Source organism: Gobio gobio (assembly GCF_949357685.1).
Source record: "Gobio gobio genome assembly, chromosome: 15".
In the NCBI taxonomy this organism is placed as follows: domain Eukaryota; kingdom Metazoa; phylum Chordata; class Actinopteri; order Cypriniformes; family Gobionidae; genus Gobio; species Gobio gobio.
The window spans coordinates 34710646-34727360 of record NC_137108.1 but is presented as its reverse complement, the minus strand read 5'-3'; the positions used below and the strand labels follow the sequence as shown (position 1 = coordinate 34727360).

Genomic DNA, 16715 nt, shown 5'->3' with positions numbered 1-16715 from the left:
TTATATATAAAATATTTATATATAATATCAATTATATAAATGTATATACAGTATATACATGCAAATATTTCTTAAATATATACATGAATGTGTTCGTATTTATATATACATAATAATTATACAGAGTACACACAAATATATTATGTAAACACAAACTTTTATTTTGGATGTGATTAATCGCGATTCATCTTTTGACAGCCCTAGTTAAAATAGAAAACGGCTCTTTTAAATTGTAATGATATTTTTTTCCTGTATCTTTGATCAAATAAATGCAGCCTTGGTGAGCATAAAAGACTTCATTAAAAAAGTCTTACCAACCCCAGACTTTTGAAAGGCAGTTTAAATTGCCTGCAAGTACCGATGCGATAGTGTAAGAAAAACAGTTGTGCTCTATCCATATATGATTGTTTCGGCAGTCTGATAAAATAAAAGTGCTCACCAGCACTCAACTGCACATCAGGAACTGCATGTCTTGTTTGTTTTATCTGCCGTTTTCTGTTTTCCTGTTTCACACTGTGGTGAACTGTGGGAGGGGGTCGTTTTTGGTTCTCTTCACCTCTTACGCTCTCCCTCCCCGTTTCAGGATCAGGGTGGAGTGCCGTTTCCTCCCTCTGTTTCCCAGGCCTCGCCCCCCCTCTGTTTTCCTAGGCAATCTGAATCTCTCCCAGCCATTAATGCACGGATCGCTCTTTAAACAACACCTCACTCAAATCTTCTGCATAGCCCTGTCTTCCGGATCTGTTTCCTATGGTTCACTTATCTTGCCGCTATTAGTGATGTCTGATCCATTAAGGGCTAATTTCTTGACTCAAGCTGCTCATGCTCAAATTTAATGCAGCTGGATGATATCTGCGTAACACATTGCTCTTGTTTTCTTACCGAACTCAGTGGATGTGCGTCATTCGCTGATTGTCTTTCCAAAGGCCAGCTGTGCTTTTAGGATATGATCATGGATATGTGGTCGGCTGCTGGTGTTTCTTAGCACTTTTCTGGATGGTGTTCCTCGTTTGTTAGACATTAGGAGTCCATATTCTGTCTTTTACACTCCTCATGTACTCAAGAAACTGGGAGTCCTCACACTTTTTGAGTTGTGAGACTGCCTGTTCCTCAGACGGCGTCTTCCATCTGAACTGTCGGAAATATGGTTGGGTTCAGTCACATTGTGCTCTAGGACTGTAACTTTTTCATTTGTACTACTACTTTAACATTTTCACTCTCCTTGATTTGGAGACACTAAGCAGGAAAGGAAGTGGACGCTTTTATGGCTTGCTGCTTTCAAACAAGTTGTCATGGCAGCTGGAGTCCAGGTAGACTGATGCATTCACACACTAAAATGTGGTAATGGGGGACTTGTGCCTAATGATTCTTTATGTTGTGTGTTTTAGCTTCTTCGCTTGGAGTTAAGTTCTCCCTGTTGATTTGTGGGTTGCAGGTGTTGGTTGCCTATATTTTTACTTACCTAACAGCATAGGTTTTTTTACTAGGCTTTGTTACACACCCGCTACTTTTGTGACGAGTATTAGATAGGGCTGTACCAAAAACTACGGTTCTTTACAAATCAAGATACTAAATTCAACATTCTGAAGATCAGGAATGGATCACGATTTTTGACTGGTTGATGCCGTCTGTGAACAAACACCCGAAATCCGTGCCAGTGCTACCTTGAGTTATTTTTCGCACTTGAACGGACAAAAACACAACATTATGTCAAAAATCCCATTTTGTTGAGTATCCTTGTAAGCGCAGTCTCACATGAGTTAAAAAGTGTTAAATGAACATAAAGAGTGGTGAGATAATAGGATGTGTCAGATCCATGTCATGCGCCTCAGGTCTTAAAGTGACACCAGCCTAATAAATCTGCTGCTGTCTGTCATTAATGTTAATCAAACAACAAAAGACAAAGAGAAAATCACTCCCTGCTCTTGACTGAATAACTTTTGTAGCTTTAAGAAATTAATATATATATTCAGTTTATCATTTATTCAATGAAGACTGAAGTGTTTGATTATTACATGTTTGTATATTTACCTGTTAGACCTACCTGAAAATCTTAAAGCACTGTTTACAAGGGTACATTGGCCAAAACTTTGTGCCCAAAACTTTGTGCATTTTAGCAGGGCAGGCAAAAATCTCAGCTTTTCTCAGCTTTTCGCTCAAAATATAGCTTTTTTTATTAAACTTCCAGTGTTGATAAAAAAAGAATGCATGAATGCAATGCTTTCTTTTGATAAATTGAAAGATGCCATTAAAAACCAATATTTAAAATATACTGTCTTTATGTTGTTTCTATATTATATTCAATGTGAAAGTATTTATATTTTTACAGTCTAAAAATATATTAACTTCAATGTTAGGTGCGATTAATCAGGATCCTACATTGTGCCTACATATGATTTTCTTTACAAAATGTATTTGTTTGTTTTTTTAAGCGTGAATTTGACTGAATACTGAAATAAAAACAGCCTACAAGGTTCCAACAGATCTGGAACACATGAAAATATCAGGGAATTTCAAAAGTGTAATTTTTTTATGCCTGCAAAAGTCTGGAAAATATTAATATTTTTGTAAAAAAAAAAAAAAAAATTTTTGAAAGTTATTGAAACTTTCTGTAGTAAATAATTTACTCTAAAAAATAATATTCTCTCTCCCTCTCACAAATGTTGCATTTATTTGATAAAATACAGTAAAACAGTAATATTGTTTATTATTATTATTATTAATTTAGTTTTAATATATTTGAAAATGTAATTTATTCCTGTGATGGCAAAGCTAAATTTTCAGCAGTCATTACTCCAGTCTTCAGTGTCTAAAATTTTGATTTGGTTCATATTTTCATGGAAACCAAATAGAAAGTTAAAATGAACAGCATTTATTTTAAATATTTTTGGAACAATGTTAAAGTCTTTACTGTCACTTTAGATCAATTTAATGCATCCCTATTCTGAATAAATGCATTCTATTTTTTTTCTTTTTTTTCCTCCCCCAACTGACCCAAAACTTTTGAACAGTAATGTATACAAAAAAGTAACTTTCAATCTGAGAATGGGTTTAATAACTGCCACAGCTAAGCAGGCACTGTTATAGGCCGATTATCTCTAAATGGAGAAAATATTGGCCTTTTAAATGGCCCTGTAACTTACTGTACTTATGGGATGCAAAGCTTCATCGGTGTACAAAAGTGAGTACGGTGAGGCCCATCCCCATCAACCGGAAAGTTCAAAGCCACGTTCAGCATCCACTTGAATGGGCCAAAGATGTGAGATTGTGAGTCTCTTGGCTGTGCTGGACCTGAGAGGAATGTGAGTGTGTAACATGGAGAAAGAGTGGCCTTTGGCCAGCTCACCATGCTGAGATGTGATTTGAGATTTGCAATGGGTTCAGCTCGTCTTCTCTTGAGAGCCGCCAGAAAACACTCTGCGTTGGGGTCTAAAACAATAGTGACTCTTAGGAGGCTCAGCAGTTTAGTATGTTTTGATACTGAGGTTGGAGAAGGGTTGTGGTGTCAAGTTTTTTATGCATGAGGGCGTCTCTCGATCCAGTGCACGGGACACAGCTGCATATATGGGACAGTATTTTTCATATGATGGCACAATATTATAATTCACCCTGATGTGGCACGCTAGGCTTACGTAAACACTCTGCACTACACAAAGTTTGAGTTACATAAACCATCTGACCCAAGGCATCTTGGAGTCATTGATATACCCTGTGTTTGACGGGTCAGTCAAGGAATTAATGCTCTGTCTCTTCTCCAGATGATGAAGGTGACCACCAGCACAGCACCATGGGGAGCGAAGGGGGCATGGCAGGGGACGGCACCCCTCCTCCCAAGCGCAAGGGCAAGTTCTCTACCCTGGGAAAGATCTTCAAACCCTGGAAGTGGAGGAAGAAGAAAAGCAGCGAGAAATTTAAGGAAACTTCAGAAGGTCCTTTGTTCTTTTCTCTTCATGTTTGTGTTGGAAAATAAGTTTCCCTTCCTTGACTTTTTTTTTTCTTAAATCACACCCTACTGTTTGTTAATGTTTTCTTTCCTTTGCTGATATGAATATTTTCTCAGATGTTTTGAACAATAACTAGATGATTTCAAAATCATTTTGTACAGCGATTTTGTAACTTTTTTTCACTTGAGGACTTGATACCTGACATCAAATGTTGACCAAACACTGTACTAAAAATGTTTAATGTACAATAAATGTCCAGTAATTCAAGGGATAATACTCCATAATTAGATGATAAATGCATTCAGTGTTTGTGGATTCAAGCTAGGGCCTTTGCAGGAGATGCACTAATCTGTGGTTCAAAACCATGAAGTTGTATACAATTGTGTGCAACTGTGAGTTTAGCTTTTATATATAGTGTTTTTGTTCCCCCCCACAGTTTTGGAAAGAAAGATGTCGATGAGGAGGCCAAGACAGGAACTGATCGAGCAGGGAGTGCTGAAGGAGCTTCCTGACAATGGTAGGACAAAAAAGTGTGTGTGTATCTCTGTCTGTGTGCCGACTTAACAATATTTTGTATCCTGAAGTGAGCTAACCTGGCAAAATGGGGGACTTCCCCATTTGTAAAAACAGAATAAAAAGTAAATAAAGCTGTTTTGTTTTAAATAGTACAAAATGCAGAAAGTTTACAGTTAAGGTTAGGTTATAGTATTTATAACTGTATATAAAACAATGGATGTCTATGCAATGTCCCAGTGTGTGCAATCAAGAACATGAGTGTTTCTTCAACTATGGGCAATTGTATGTACCAGGGATTTCTATTTATTTAATTTAAAGGGGTGGTAAAACACATTCTTTCGAAGGCTTGATTGTGTTTGTGGGGTGCAGTGTAACATGTGTTCATGCTTCGTTTTTAAAAAATTGCATTATTTTTCATATATTTTATGGGGATGCACCGGTTGACCGGCCAAAAATCGGAACCGGATGGTTTTCTTTGTATTTTTCTGCAGATTTTTCCGGAAGTGCGCCCGCGTGCACATACGCCTATATTGCAATCATTCGCGAACATGTCACTTGTGTTACAAACGGAAACTGGAGAACTAAGGGAAGAGACGAGATACGCTGAAGGGAATGAAGAGCTGCTTTCCTGCGCGAGCTTACCTCTCCGCGCCCTGCACAAGCGTAGATAGTGAGCGTTTGCTCAGCTCAGCTTCTCACCTGTTGGATCGGATGAGAACGAAACAGACTAACTTATGACAAAGCCGAAATATTTCTTTTTGTAGCCTAAACATGCATGCACTTTTGAAATTAAATACTATCAGTTCTGTAGCCTATAGGATGATCATTTTTATTTTACCTTCTTAGTTTTTTTTCGTTGCACTAAACATTATTTCACTGGTAAAGACTTTTTTTCTTTACACTGAATTTAAAAACAAAAATTCTGATTTAAGTAACCTCTTTGTTTGGATTGCAGAATATGCAGTTGTTGCCTTTAATTTCACCTTTCAGCCTTTTAATTTCCAATTCAATTTCTCGTTAATTTCAGATTGCGGACTTGTTTTCATTAGCCAAAAGCCAATTTAGCCTGTTAAATACCAAATAAACATCTTGTTCATGTATACTTTCATTCTTTTATTATGTAAAAAAAAAAATCTGAAATCGGTATCGGAATCGGCCAGTTTTCTTTAAAAAAAAATCGGCCATATAAAATCATGATCGGTGCATCACTAATATTTTACCTTTATTCTACACTGCTCTGTCCCTCCTTGTAAAACGGTCTGATGGTTTCCGGGTTGTATGAAGCCAGTCCCTCAAAAATACGCAATGGGCTCAGATTGGTTAGCTGGCCCAGTGTGTTGTGATTCGCTAACCGCCTAGTGCACAATTGTCGGAAACGTCACGCCCCTTACCTCTACCGGTAGACTGTGCTTTGGGTAGTATTAGAAACAATGGCGTCAATAAAACCATACCAATTTGAGCCCGAATCAGACCCAGACAATTTTAGTGAAGATGATCGAGCAGAACCTGTTCAGTCCTCAAGAGTAAAGACTGCGGATCTATAGTGATCGCTACTGAATGGCACCGTTACTTTTGTATTTTTAGAACGATTATAGCCAAATATCTGTCGCAAGAACTATTAACCCAAAACGAACACTAAACATTGGCTTTACTATAGTAGCCAAATCAAACACAGAACCATGTTTAGCATGCATGTAGATAAACAATACATAAAAGCTCTAATCAAAGAATAATTTACACTAATGCCAATTTCGCTGTTGAGATTTAAAAAAAAGTTTGTAACGTTAGGTGTTTGTCGGATAACGTTAAGTATGAATGAGCATTTAACAGACTGGTTTGCAGAGCCAAACAGCGTTGTCATCTGTTTACTTCCTTGCTCCAACGTACAATTAACAATACGAACTATTACAGGAAAACACATCAACGAAAAATAAATCATACTTACAGGTTGTGGCCCGTAAACCGCTTCTGTTTTTAAATCCATCTTTCAGGACAAGCCGTTGTGCGAATCCTGCATTGAACTCGCGAAGATTGTGGAAGCTTTCCTCCGTGAAATGTGCAGCGGGAGCTGCGCGCGCCCATTGTGCATTCACACTGGCAATGTTTGTCTCGCACAGCTGAACCGCGGCTCGTGTATTGCTAATACAGACAAATATTGTCAATTATGTCACATTTTCCGGTCTTCTCCTCTGACCCCTGTCTGTCTCGTGCTTTGATTTATGATGGGCAGCATATATCTGCTGCAAATGCGACCGTGTTCCCCTCTGTCTCATACACACATGTATATAACATGTTGTATGTTAAACGCACTACAACGCACCCCCGTCCCTAGGAAGGCTGAACAAAGTGGACCTGCAATCCGGATGAAAATAACAGCGTTTCGTTGGCATTGCGGCAACAACACTCCAGCCTACTAACTATACCACAACAACGCGTCCCCACAGCAATACAAAATGGCCTCGCCCCCCCTTATTTAATATTCTCGGAGGAGGGGTTTATGTAAATATTGGGGCTGGTGATGTCAGAGACCCTGGAGGAATGTCTAGTAGTCCCTACCGGCCGTTTGCTGTAGTCCTTAGAAATTGATTTCTTTAAAAGCAAATATCTCCATTTGCTTTAAACTTTGAACGTTGTAACTTTGCAGATGTTGTTTATGCTCAAACAGCAACATTACACACTAGCTAAAGTTAGAAAAGTGAAATCGTGTTTTACCACCCCTTTAAATGTAACAGATTTTTTACACTTTTCTTTGATAAAAATTTTTCCCACACCCAGAATCCATCATAAATATGCATCATAATCAGTTGTCACGTCATTTTCACCAAAACCAACAATTTTGTCCATAATATTATAACTTATATAATATCTGTCACTTTTAGTTAAGCTGTAATTTTTGGCCAAATCATGCAATTACATTAAATATTTTTTTATAACTATCTACTTATGTCTATTTTGGATTCATAAAATGCTGGCTACTGTCTTAGTTAGCAAAGAGTTGGTGGTTTCATTCCCAAAAAATGTAATTTCCACCGCAGAATGTTATCAAACGAAATGCATAATCTGAATAAGATGGAAAAGACATTGGTTGATTTAGGGAAAAAGGACTAAAACGGCAAGTTTTTCCTGTGAGTAATGTATATGACCAACTGTTGGACACTGTTTTTAGATATTATGGAAACTAGTGATAGTGTGTGCGGAATGCCCTTATATGGAGATGTTTGGGCGTGTTTTATTCAAATGACTTGCCTTGTGCCGATGGCCGCTCATTTAGAATACCCCAAATTCACTAACATCAGAATGACGCTAAGCCATGCCCGAAAACACCACAGGCCAATCGTGGCTTTGCAACCGTAACTAGGCGCGGAAGTTCTGTCAAGCTTTCGAGCGAGGGAAACATGCCGAAGCGTTGTGCTTATGGATTGTGCAAATCTGATACCCGGTATCCTAAAAGTTTGGAGGGGGGGTGGAATTTGCATAATCTTCATTCCATTTTAGCCCTAAATAAGTGGTGGCAAAAGTGCGTTGCACTGATAATGTCGCCAAAAGTTGAGGATGGCAATAGAAAAACTGTTGACCTGCCTTTATAATATAATAATATATAATTATGTAAATGTTTTATTATTATTATAATTCTTTAACAGAATCAGGTGAGGCCCATGGCCACAAGACACACTATGTGAAGAATGGTCACACTCAGCCTGTAGGAGTTGGCGGAGGTCTGGGGCTAGAGCAGATTCACTCGCCATCTGAATCTGAATTCAGAGTCAACCCTGTCTGGCTGCCACAACACGATGACCGTAGAGGTCGTGCCCCCTCTGATGGGGATCATCGCGGAGCATTGGGCCCCCGGACCTCCAATCAGGACGAAGGCAGGAGAAGTGGTTGGTCTGTCGGAACGGAGGACTGGAAATCTAATCTGGCTTGGCAGGGAGATGATATCCGACGAGGAGGAAGACCTCACACTGAAGTGGACAAAAGGCCTGGGCTAATGAAAGCCCCATCTGAAGAGGGGCGCAGGACTCGCCCCGAATCTGACTGGAAACCAACGCTTCCTCGTCACTCCTCTGTTGAAGAGGGAAGGGGAAGACGAGGTTTGTAGGATCAATTCTCTTCATGTTTCTCTAGTTCCCTTTCTACCTTCCTCTCCTTTGTTCTCCACACTTCTGCCATCACTTCCTCACCTTCTGTTGGGCCAAATGGAGTGAGACGAGTGTCCCACGGGTTCTGCTCCAGCTAAGGTTCTTATTTAGGAACTGAGCACAGCTAAGCTGAATTCTCATGTTCTTTCCTAATTAATAAACCAGAGTCACCTCAATCCTCATCAAAGCGAACATCATCATTTAGTCCCAAACCATTCCTTTGTAGACAGATCTGTCTCTCCACTAGGACTGATGAGACAGTGTTAATTTAGATTATTCAGTCACCATTGAAATGTTGCTCTACGTTTAGGGCAATGTAGCTTATAGAAATAATGATAGCAATGTTTTTCAGCTTTCTGATGATATGCGTTTTGATATTTATATATTTGTACTGGAATGTTTAAATGGTGTCTTTTTTTAATTTTTTTATTTAATTTTCTATCATCGTTTCAACCAAACAGCCATTGTAGCACTCAAAATGGTTTAATATAATGAGAACAATTCAATAAAATAAAATTATTTTTTTTAAATATTGATTTCTATTAGTAAATAATAATAAAATATATTTATGTACCTACATTTTTAGTGAAACATTTTGATATATTAAAAATACCTCATAGGAATTTGCCAGGACATGTTTTAATGATGATGCAACAATATTATTTTAGATGATGCAACAATAAATAATTTGTATACTATTCTGGTATGCATTCATATTTTTTTAATTAGCTTTTTATATTTTCAGTTTAAGCATTTCTGTTAAGCTTTAATTTATTTTTGAGTTTTAGTAACTTTTGTATTCAATCTTTATTGTATTTAATTTCAGTTAGTTGCAAAAGCAACATTTCTCATTTTCAATGTTTACGTTTTTAATTAATATTTATATTTTAGCTTTATTTAAATTAACAAAAATGGTTTTTAATAGTTTTAGCTACACTGTGACACAAATAATCAGAGTTTTGAATCGATTCACTGAAGCAGGTCTTCTGTGAATTTTGAACTTTGATGTAATAAACGTAACCCTAACTTTAGATCAGCTTGAGTTATTATGAAGCACAAACTAAATATCTGAATTAGTTTTTTTAAATAACGGAATATTGTTTTTCCTTACAGAGTCTGACAGCAGTCAATACGTTCCTAACTCAGAGGTTCTAAGGGACACACTGCGAGAGCCTCTGCCCCCCAAGCATTCTGTCATGCCCCCAAAGTGGCTTATGACCTCCACCCCGGAACCTGGTGTTGACAGCTTGCCCCGCACCCCTGTCCACAACCCCGCAGCTGGTTTCTCCTCTTCCTCTGCCTCCTCCAACTCCTCCTCCTCCTCAGCTGTCAGCATGGCTGGAAAACCGCTACGAAACGTATCCTCAGCTGGTGCCAACACACAGGCTTCCAGCGGCGCTCCCCTCACCACCTCCTCAGGACCATCCTCTATGGGCGCTGTCCCAACTCAGCCCATCAAACAGCCCCCCCTCCCTCCACCCAAGCCAATCAACCGTAGCAACAACCCCGGCATGTTGGGTGAGTGGTCACAAACATGTCATAAGAGATATAACATGACCCCTATTTAACTCCGTGAAATTACTAGTGACATTTAATTTGCTTCCTCTCATGTAAGCTCACTGAAAAAGTCCTCACAATCTTCTCTATTGGTGTAGATTTGGGTATGGATAATAGGGGCATGTCTCTACAAATGTTAAGAGACTTTAATGTTAATCCCTACCAATATTTTTAGCAATCACAGTTATGAATTACTTGATCTTTATATATTAAATCACCAGTTACTCTGTAAACTGTATAAAACGTATTCATGGCTGGCGCATTTACTGTGGTGCAAACCACCACAAATTAAGCTTTAAATATGTTGAAATTAATATATTTTAATATAATATCATATACAGTATATTATACTATATAATACTCACATTTATGCTGTTTATTTATATATTTATAATATAGTATTTATATTTTGTATAATATTTTAGCATACCATATAAATATAGATATAAATAAAGATATAAAAATACTTCTTAACAGGAACAAATGCTCAGGGGTGGAGCATTTTGTTTTGTTATTTTATATAGTTGAGAGTGCTTAAATGAGGAAGTGAATAAAATGCTCTGTGAGGGAAGTCGAAACGAGAAAAATTAAAATGTGAATTTCAATTTATTTCGGATACTTTTTTGTCATTTAGATTTCACAGCTGTTAGATACATTGACAACCCTGAACCACATATGTAGAGACCGACCAGGAAATCCTTTCATACGTAAATACTTCAGTATTAATCATTTCTGTCTGTGTGTGTTTATCTGCATTATTTGACAGATTTTAAAATATCCTTACCAATATTCAAAGCAAACCTACTGCATTTGCTAACAGGCATCACACTACAGCATCTCCTATACAGAATGCATTGATGTTCATGTATTTGTGTTGCATTTTCAACTTTTAAGACTTCTATTTTTACTTTAATATATTTTTGTAGGACTGTGACATGCAAGGGTGCCAAACATGTTTTGTTGTGTTGGTTAAATTAAATCCACTTACATATGTGCTGTCATGCATCAGAACTCAACCATGTATTTATTACATTTCTTCAATACATGTCTACTATTCTCTGCTTGCAGAGCCAATTTTTGCTTTTGGGGTCCTGACCCTTAAGCTGATCAACTTGATAAGTCTTTGATTGCGAGATACTGAGTTATTACTAAAGACAATGTTTTCATTTATGCCGTAATCTTGGATTTGTCTTTTGTCCCTGATTATTGCAGGAAAACAAAAGACATGTTTGTTTCAATTTAATGGGAACCCTTTCTTATTTGGAAGAATTTGTTCACTGAATGCGTTTCTTTGTTAAAGTGCTCCTGGTGACCACATACAATATTTAATCCCACTGATATCAATATCTGATGTTCAATATTTAATTTGATTAGCCCTTGACTTGAACTATTAAATATTGGAAGGAGATGTTGAATATAATCAATATATTCTGTTTTATATTAAGAATTATATACATTTAAGCAGTAAAACACAACAGTCCTGCTGAATCGAATATCATCTTCATTTGTATATTATATATCATATAAGTATGTTGTTTTTTTGTTGTACTCCACCAACAAAAATAGTTCGAAAGGAAGCCAAAGCTTCAAGCTTTTCATGGTTTGTAGTGTCTGAATACCGTGTCTCAAACATTCAATCTCCACACTGCCTCCTGCTGTCCATTTGGAATCCAGTCAGTGAGCATGTCAGTCAGTGCCTCTGAAAGGCAGAGCTGTGCATTTCACTTGTGTGTTGTTGACATTATTTAATTTTTTGGATCTGATGTAGTTGGTGCCTCAACTATATCAGACGTTCATAATAATAACAGAAAAAATCGTCCTTTGTGGCAGTAGCCAGTTTTGGTGTAACAAGTTTTACATATAGCTGCCAATTATTAAATGTAACCAGTGTTTTAAGAGGCTACATCCCATTAAGCTGATCTGATGTGTGTTGGTCTGCCTAACCCCTCTTTGTTTGGAATAATTTTATGTTACTCTGCCTTATTTGGGAAAGATGGCCTACAGTAGCCTTAAGTTATCTAATTTTCTAAAATAAACACTTGGTGGTTCTTCAAGATCTTGACTCTAGCCTATTTCTAGTTTTTTTTCTCAATACAGTTAATTTAGAGTTAGTTTCATTTCTACAAATGGTGCAAACTCTGCAAGATTATAGATAAAAGATTCCCATTCCCCTGCCATTCTGTGATCGGCAGTGATCGGCAATCGGCAGATCATGATCTTGGTGATCGGTAATAGGTGATCGGCCCCAAAAATGCTGATCGGAGCATCTCTAGTTGTTGTTTTACTTCTTATAAGTGTGCTGGGTCACAATACACTGGAATGGTCCAGATCTTGATGGTGACGGTAGCTCTGTTGCATTAAAACAATCGTAATTGTGTAAAGGTCTTGCTGACACCATTTGTGTTAGTATTAACTATAACATTTTAAAATGCGCGGGTTTTCTTTTTACCTTGACTGGTTGCACAGTGCTGTGGCATTTGTCTTTGTGTAAGGGCAGTTGTCAGCTAGCTCAACCCAAAATGTTGAAGATAGTGGTGCTGGTGACGTATCTGGATTATCTAGGTGTTCATATCTATGGCTTTAGCTGGTTCTTTATTTCACATATGCATTTAAAGTCAACGTGAATTGCCATTTGCAACCCATTTTACTTCCATAATGTGATTTGTATTTCTAAGTTAAACAGGATATTCAATAAGAAAAAAATAAAAATGAGGATGGCAAGTTTGACTAGCAAGTTTGTTGAATGCCTAAAAAAAATATCTGTCCGTTTGGCTATTGGTCAATGTTATCCAATAGCTTGCTCGGCCGAAGTAATGTCACCAGAAAAGAAAAGTTGTTTCAGAGGAAGAGCATGTTCAATTTTATATTTTGATTTAAAGATATAAAAAAAATACATGCATTAGGAAAATTAATGGGGTCAGCTTTGATTTCACATTGACTTTAAAAACCTTCTGTGTGTAGCCTCACTATCGTGCTGTTTACAGTCAATTTAAAGGAGTGGGTCGTCCCTGCTTTTGTAAAGGTATGTGTTGTTTGACGCCCGGGGACTGTGTGTTTTTGTCCCCCGCCAGCCTCCACCCTGCACGGGGGTGATGGCAGCGATTTCCCCCTCTACTGGTCCTGTTGGAAGCGTGAGGGTGACCGTGACGTCTACCTGTCCCTGCCTGTCTACCTCTGTCGGCGGGCAGGAGGCATGTGCACAGGTAAACGTCGAGGCCAGGCCAGTCGCCAAAGCTGCGTCCTTCATCTGCTGCTGTGCGCGCTAGCCTCATCTTTCTCACCCTCAGCATAGCATGCCTTTAGCGCACCACCTGAGTGTGAGACTAACACTCCCCCCTTGCTGCTACTCTTTCTCTCTCACTCACATTCTCAAGTGCAAAACTGCATGTTTTGGGCATTAAAGCTGTCAAAAGCGTGCAGCACGTTGGCACATTTATTAACAGGTGTTTAAACGGCTAGAAGACCCCCTGTGGAATTGAGCCGATCTTAGCCACCGCTGCTGGAAATGCCCCATCATGCCAGATGCCAGCATATGTTCTGTGTACGCTACTTCAGGCAACAGTTGCTCCACAAGCAGCTGTGAGATTAGAGAACGAGGAATGAATCCAGTCCACCTCATCATCACATGCTGAAATCCTGTGGGTTGCTTAGCTTTAGGGCTCAAATTCATGCTTTTGATTCATAGAGAGGCAGCCAGGCTAATCCAAAGAATGTTTTAACATGCAGTTTACATGTTTAGCTTACGTTATGCTTCCTTCTCATTAATAATGTTTGGCCGCTGTACTTCATTATGCATACACCATGTCTTTGGCAGGTATGTGTAGAGCAATTCATCTAAGTCATGTGACATGGGCTTCTGATTGCATTGATTAGCAGTCACATGGCTTTTCTTCAATGATTGTCCTTGCTTAGAATGTGTTCTGTAAGAGAGTCGGTCTTCGGTTAGGTTACTGGCGAGTCGGGATGAGAGTCATTTGATTCAACTAATATGAAATGTGAAAACTTTAGAAAGTCTATGTTCAACAAAAATGAAATTTCTGTCATCATTTGCTCACCCTCATCTCATTCCAAACATGAATGATTTTATTTCTTCTGTGGAACACAAGAATGCATTTTGTCTGTACAGGATGCTTTTTCAGGATGCGAGTTACTATGAGCTTTAAAGCTTCAAAAAAGACACAAAAGTACTTTGAAAGTATCTTAAATGTAGTCCATATGACTTCTGAAGTCATATGATAACTTTTTGTGAGGAACAAATGAAAATTAAGCCATCTTTTGTTATTTTAGTATTATTTATTTACTATGACTTTGAATTGGTTATTTTTATATTTTCATCATTTTTATTTTTTAATTAAGTTTGAGTTTTTTATTCATCTTTATTTATAATTAATTCAGTTTTAGTAATTGTGGTACTTTTACATTTATTTTAGTAAGTTACCAAGACAACATAGTTTTTCATTTAATATTTATATTATATTTTTAGATTTAATTCAGTTAAAAGTGATTTTTTTTTTAATGGTTTTAGTTAACAATAACAGCATTGCTCCAGTGAGTCATTCAGACTGGTTTTGAGAACTGGATCAACTAATATCATTGACAAAATTTATAAAGATTTATGATTTTCCACGGAAGAAAGTCAAATGTGCTTGGAATGGCATGAGGGTTAGTGACAGAATTGTAGTTTTTAGGTGAGCTGTTCCTTTAATTCTGTTGAGTACAGTAATGTTTGAACTTAAAGCAGTATGTTTGAAAAACTGTTACTTACGTTTACAATGTTTCTTTATGCATAATATTCTACAGCTGAACTCACACATGGAGGCACCAACCTAGTACCGGTCAAACCCTCGCCCCCCATGCCCCCAAAGAGAACTACGCCTGTTACCAAGCGCAATACAGAAGACTCCCCTCTGACAATTTCCTCCCTTCCCTCCATTCTGTCCGAGGACATGAGGGCCAACATCCCTGGGGGCTACCACCTGCCCCCACCTCCCCCATCCCCACCTCTCCCCACACACATCCCCCCCTCCCCTCCAAGGGCCCACACCCATCACCTCCTCCACCAACACTCCTACCCCTACCCCCTGCCCCAGCCACTTCCTGTCCACTTTGACCCTCCCAGCCCGCCAGAGGAACCGCCTGCCCGTCAAGCACCCGTTCCCTTACACATCATGATCCAGAGGGCGCTCAGTAGCCCAGGACCCGCCCTCCCACACCCAGATGGCTCCCAGCGTGCCCACTCACTGCTGTTTGAGACACCACCGGAGTACCAGGGCGGCCGCCCACTGCCAGTCACCATCCAGCCTCTCAAACTGTGAGTGTAATCTGGGCATTTTTTTTTAACTTTCGATTAGAGCTGTCAATCAAAAATGAAATAATAAATAAAAATAGTAAGTCACAGTTTCTGTAAATGCAATGCACATTTTTTGTAAATGCATATTATAGATCTTATTGTTAACAATACGTGTGTGTATGTGTGCGTGTGCCAAATAAGACATGTTCCTGCAACATACAACAAAGATGTTGATCAAGGAACATGTACTTGGTGAAATCACGTTCACCCATTGAGCCTTGGTGCTCGTTTGGAAGAGGCTGGTTCAATCCATCTTGTGTTGTTGCATTCCCCTTTTCTCTACAACAATTTGTATCCTCTCTCGAATGTTCCTGACAGTAAAAAAAGTTGCTAATACAGTACATTAATACGCATATGGATCCAAAATTAAATGGATTTTTATTTGCTCAGGGATGAGGATGACTACTCAGATGAAGAGGAAGAGGACGATGACGACGATGATGAGGAAGCTTCACCTGATCACCACCCATCCCCTCAGTCCCAGCCAGAACTTGAGCCTCGTAGCCGCAGATGTCTGGTGGGGGAACTGAGCGTCAGCGTCATCCCAGAAGGAAACAACAGCAGCGAAGAGGAGGAAGATGAGGAAGATCAGCAGCCAGAGGAGAGCGATTCAGACGGACCCGTGCTGTACAAGGACGATGAATCAGATGAAGACGAGGATGATGACAGCCCACCAAGTATGTGTATATACAGTGTGTGTGTGTATATGTGTGAATATGTATATATGTATATACACACCAATCGGGCATAAAATTATGACGACTGACAAGTGAAGTGAATAACACTGGTTATCTCTTCATCACGGCACCTGTTGTTAATGGATGGTATATATTTTGCAGCAAGTGAAAAAATTTTCCTCAAAGTTGATGTGTTAGAAGCAGGAAAAATGGGCAAGTGTAAGGATTTGAGCAGGTTTGACCAGGGCCAAATTTTGATGGCTAGATGACTGTGTCAGAGCATCTCCAAAACGTAACCGGCGACAGGGTAATGGGCGGCCAAGTCTCATTGATGCACATGGGGAGTGAAGGCTGGCCCGTGTGGTCCAAATCAAACAGACGAGCTCCTGTAGCTCAAATTGCTCAAGAAGTTGATGCTGGTTCTGATAGAAAGGTGTCAGAATGTACAGTGATCCATGGAGGCCCCACCTCGCAACTTAAAGGATCTGCTGCTAACATATTGGTGCCAGATACCACAGCACACCTTCAGGGGTCT

General features: G+C 38.8%; 1 protein-coding gene across 3 annotated transcripts in view; it reads left to right on the top strand.

Annotated features, from left to right (window-relative positions):
* Window positions 1–16715, top strand: part of phactr4b (phosphatase and actin regulator 4b) — a 53889-nt gene that overhangs the window by 30269 nt on the left and 6905 nt on the right. For 2 of the 3 annotated variants that reach the window (XM_079836919.1, XM_079836917.1), the window contains 7 exons: window positions 3756–3926; window positions 4378–4458; window positions 8099–8548; window positions 9710–10114; window positions 13225–13356; window positions 14954–15464; window positions 15894–16180. In XM_079836919.1, the coding sequence (XP_079693045.1) occupies window positions 3756–3926; window positions 4378–4458; window positions 8099–8548; window positions 9710–10114; window positions 13225–13356; window positions 14954–15464; window positions 15894–16180 (2037 nt within the window). Of the gene's footprint in view, window positions 1–1113; window positions 1308–3755; window positions 3927–4377; window positions 4459–8098; window positions 8549–9709; window positions 10115–13224; window positions 13357–14953; window positions 15465–15893; window positions 16181–16715 lie in introns of those variants that run through there. The other variant, XM_079836918.1, reaches the window with a different exon arrangement.